The sequence below is a fragment of the Chlorella variabilis genome, assembly GCF_000147415.1.
Source record: "Chlorella variabilis unplaced genomic scaffold CHLNCscaffold_253, whole genome shotgun sequence".
In the NCBI taxonomy this organism is placed as follows: domain Eukaryota; kingdom Viridiplantae; phylum Chlorophyta; class Trebouxiophyceae; order Chlorellales; family Chlorellaceae; genus Chlorella; species Chlorella variabilis.
Genome location: NW_005434891.1, coordinates 1,307 through 2,771, shown reverse-complemented (window position 1 = coordinate 2,771; position 1,465 = coordinate 1,307). Strand labels below are relative to the sequence as shown.

General features: G+C 59.8%; 1 protein-coding gene across 1 annotated transcript in view; it reads left to right on the top strand.

The window, feature by feature from the left end:
* Positions 1–592: 592 nt before the first annotated feature.
* CHLNCDRAFT_139643 (hypothetical protein) overlaps positions 593–1,465 on the top strand; it is a gene marked incomplete at both ends in the record, with an annotated part of 2,110 nt that continues 1,237 nt past the window's right edge. The window contains 5 exons of the mRNA XM_005842588.1: positions 593–613; positions 709–840; positions 940–1,020; positions 1,135–1,206; positions 1,372–1,460. Coding sequence (XP_005842645.1) covers positions 593–613; positions 709–840; positions 940–1,020; positions 1,135–1,206; positions 1,372–1,460 — 395 coding nt within the window. The remainder of the gene's footprint in view (positions 614–708; positions 841–939; positions 1,021–1,134; positions 1,207–1,371; positions 1,461–1,465) is intronic.

Below are 1,465 nucleotides of genomic sequence, written 5' to 3'. Positions count from 1 at the left end.
AAGGCTGTTGTGCAAGCAAAGGCTGTTGTGCAAGCAAAGCCAGGCGCAGGCGGCGCTTAGGGTTGGTCTTTGGTCTTTGGGGCGGGGCGCAAGGGCCGTGGCGTGGGGCGCAAGGTACCGGTGCGCGGGAAGGGCGTCTGGGGTGACGGCAAGAGCGGGTGCCGGACTCAAGGGCAGCGGAGGGGACTGGGGCCCATAACCTGTTGACGGGAGGTATTTACAAAGGCAGCAAGAGTAGTAAATTCGCACTAGAGGCGGCGTTAAATAGATCTGGGGTGGAGGAGCATATTCCCGGCATATACTTGGGATATTCCTGATACGATGCGGGTACGATGCGGCACAAAGGCATCATGGTATCGGTGAGCATAATGGCTGGGTCAGGTGCACGAAAGGGAGTGGCACAAGTGTCGATCAACTGGGAATGGGGTGGGGAAACACAATTGTGCGGTGTCTGGGGCGGGAAAGGCGGGAATGAGGGTATCAGTGCAGCGGATGTGTAGACTGGACACGTGGCATTGTCACAGCTCAACACAAGGCACAGCTGAGCGCGGCAGTTTCATCACAGGTGGAGGCTACGAAGTCGGGGCTGGACATGCTGACCCGTGCGCACCAGGTGGGGATGCCACCATGCACTCCCATGGCACTTCTCGGCAGCACGGCCACGTGTTCAAGATGCCCCCGATGCCTGTGCTGTGCTGCGCCCCGCAGGCCCTGGTGCTGATGCGGGAGCACTTTGAAGAAATCACCGCATTGTGCGCTGAGTGCCAGAGCCTAATCGACTGCCACGACAAGATTGCAGTGCTGAGTGAGGTGCACTACAACCTGCGCAAGACGCTTCAGGTGTGCTGCGGCAGCAGCAGAGGCACCAATGGAGAAGCAGCATGCTGGCGCTGCTGCTGGCACGGAACCCCGCACCCACGTGCCCCCGCTTGGCTGCAGGACGTGGAGAACATTGCAGCGCTGCCGGTAGAGGCTGCAGAGGCGGAGGAGATGCTGAGGGACAATGCCAACCTACTGCATGTGAGGCTGCTGCCGGCTCTGGCTGCCTGCCTCCCCAGCTGTGGGTTTGGCTTTGCGGCAGTAGTCTTTCCAGGCTATGGCTGCTTTCACGCCAGCACCCTCCCCAATAAACAGGTGTATGAGATGCTGGCCAGCCTGGAGGGGACGAGCATGAAGGCACAGCAGGCCTTGGAGAGCGGCACCAATGTCAACCTGCAGGAAGCCACAAATCTCAACTCGTATTTCCAAAAGGCGAGGACACAACCACGGGAGGAGGGGCGGCTGTGGCTTGAGGGGTCATTGGCACCTATGCTGAGATGTGACTTTAACCTCCTCTGACCCTACTCTTGTCCAACCTCTCCTGTGCCACAGGTCCGCGGGACGGCGGGCAAGTTTGAGGAGCGGTTGTGGAGCATCATCCGCAACTTTTGCAAGTCTCTCAGGAGGACCCCGGCCTGCTGGTGAC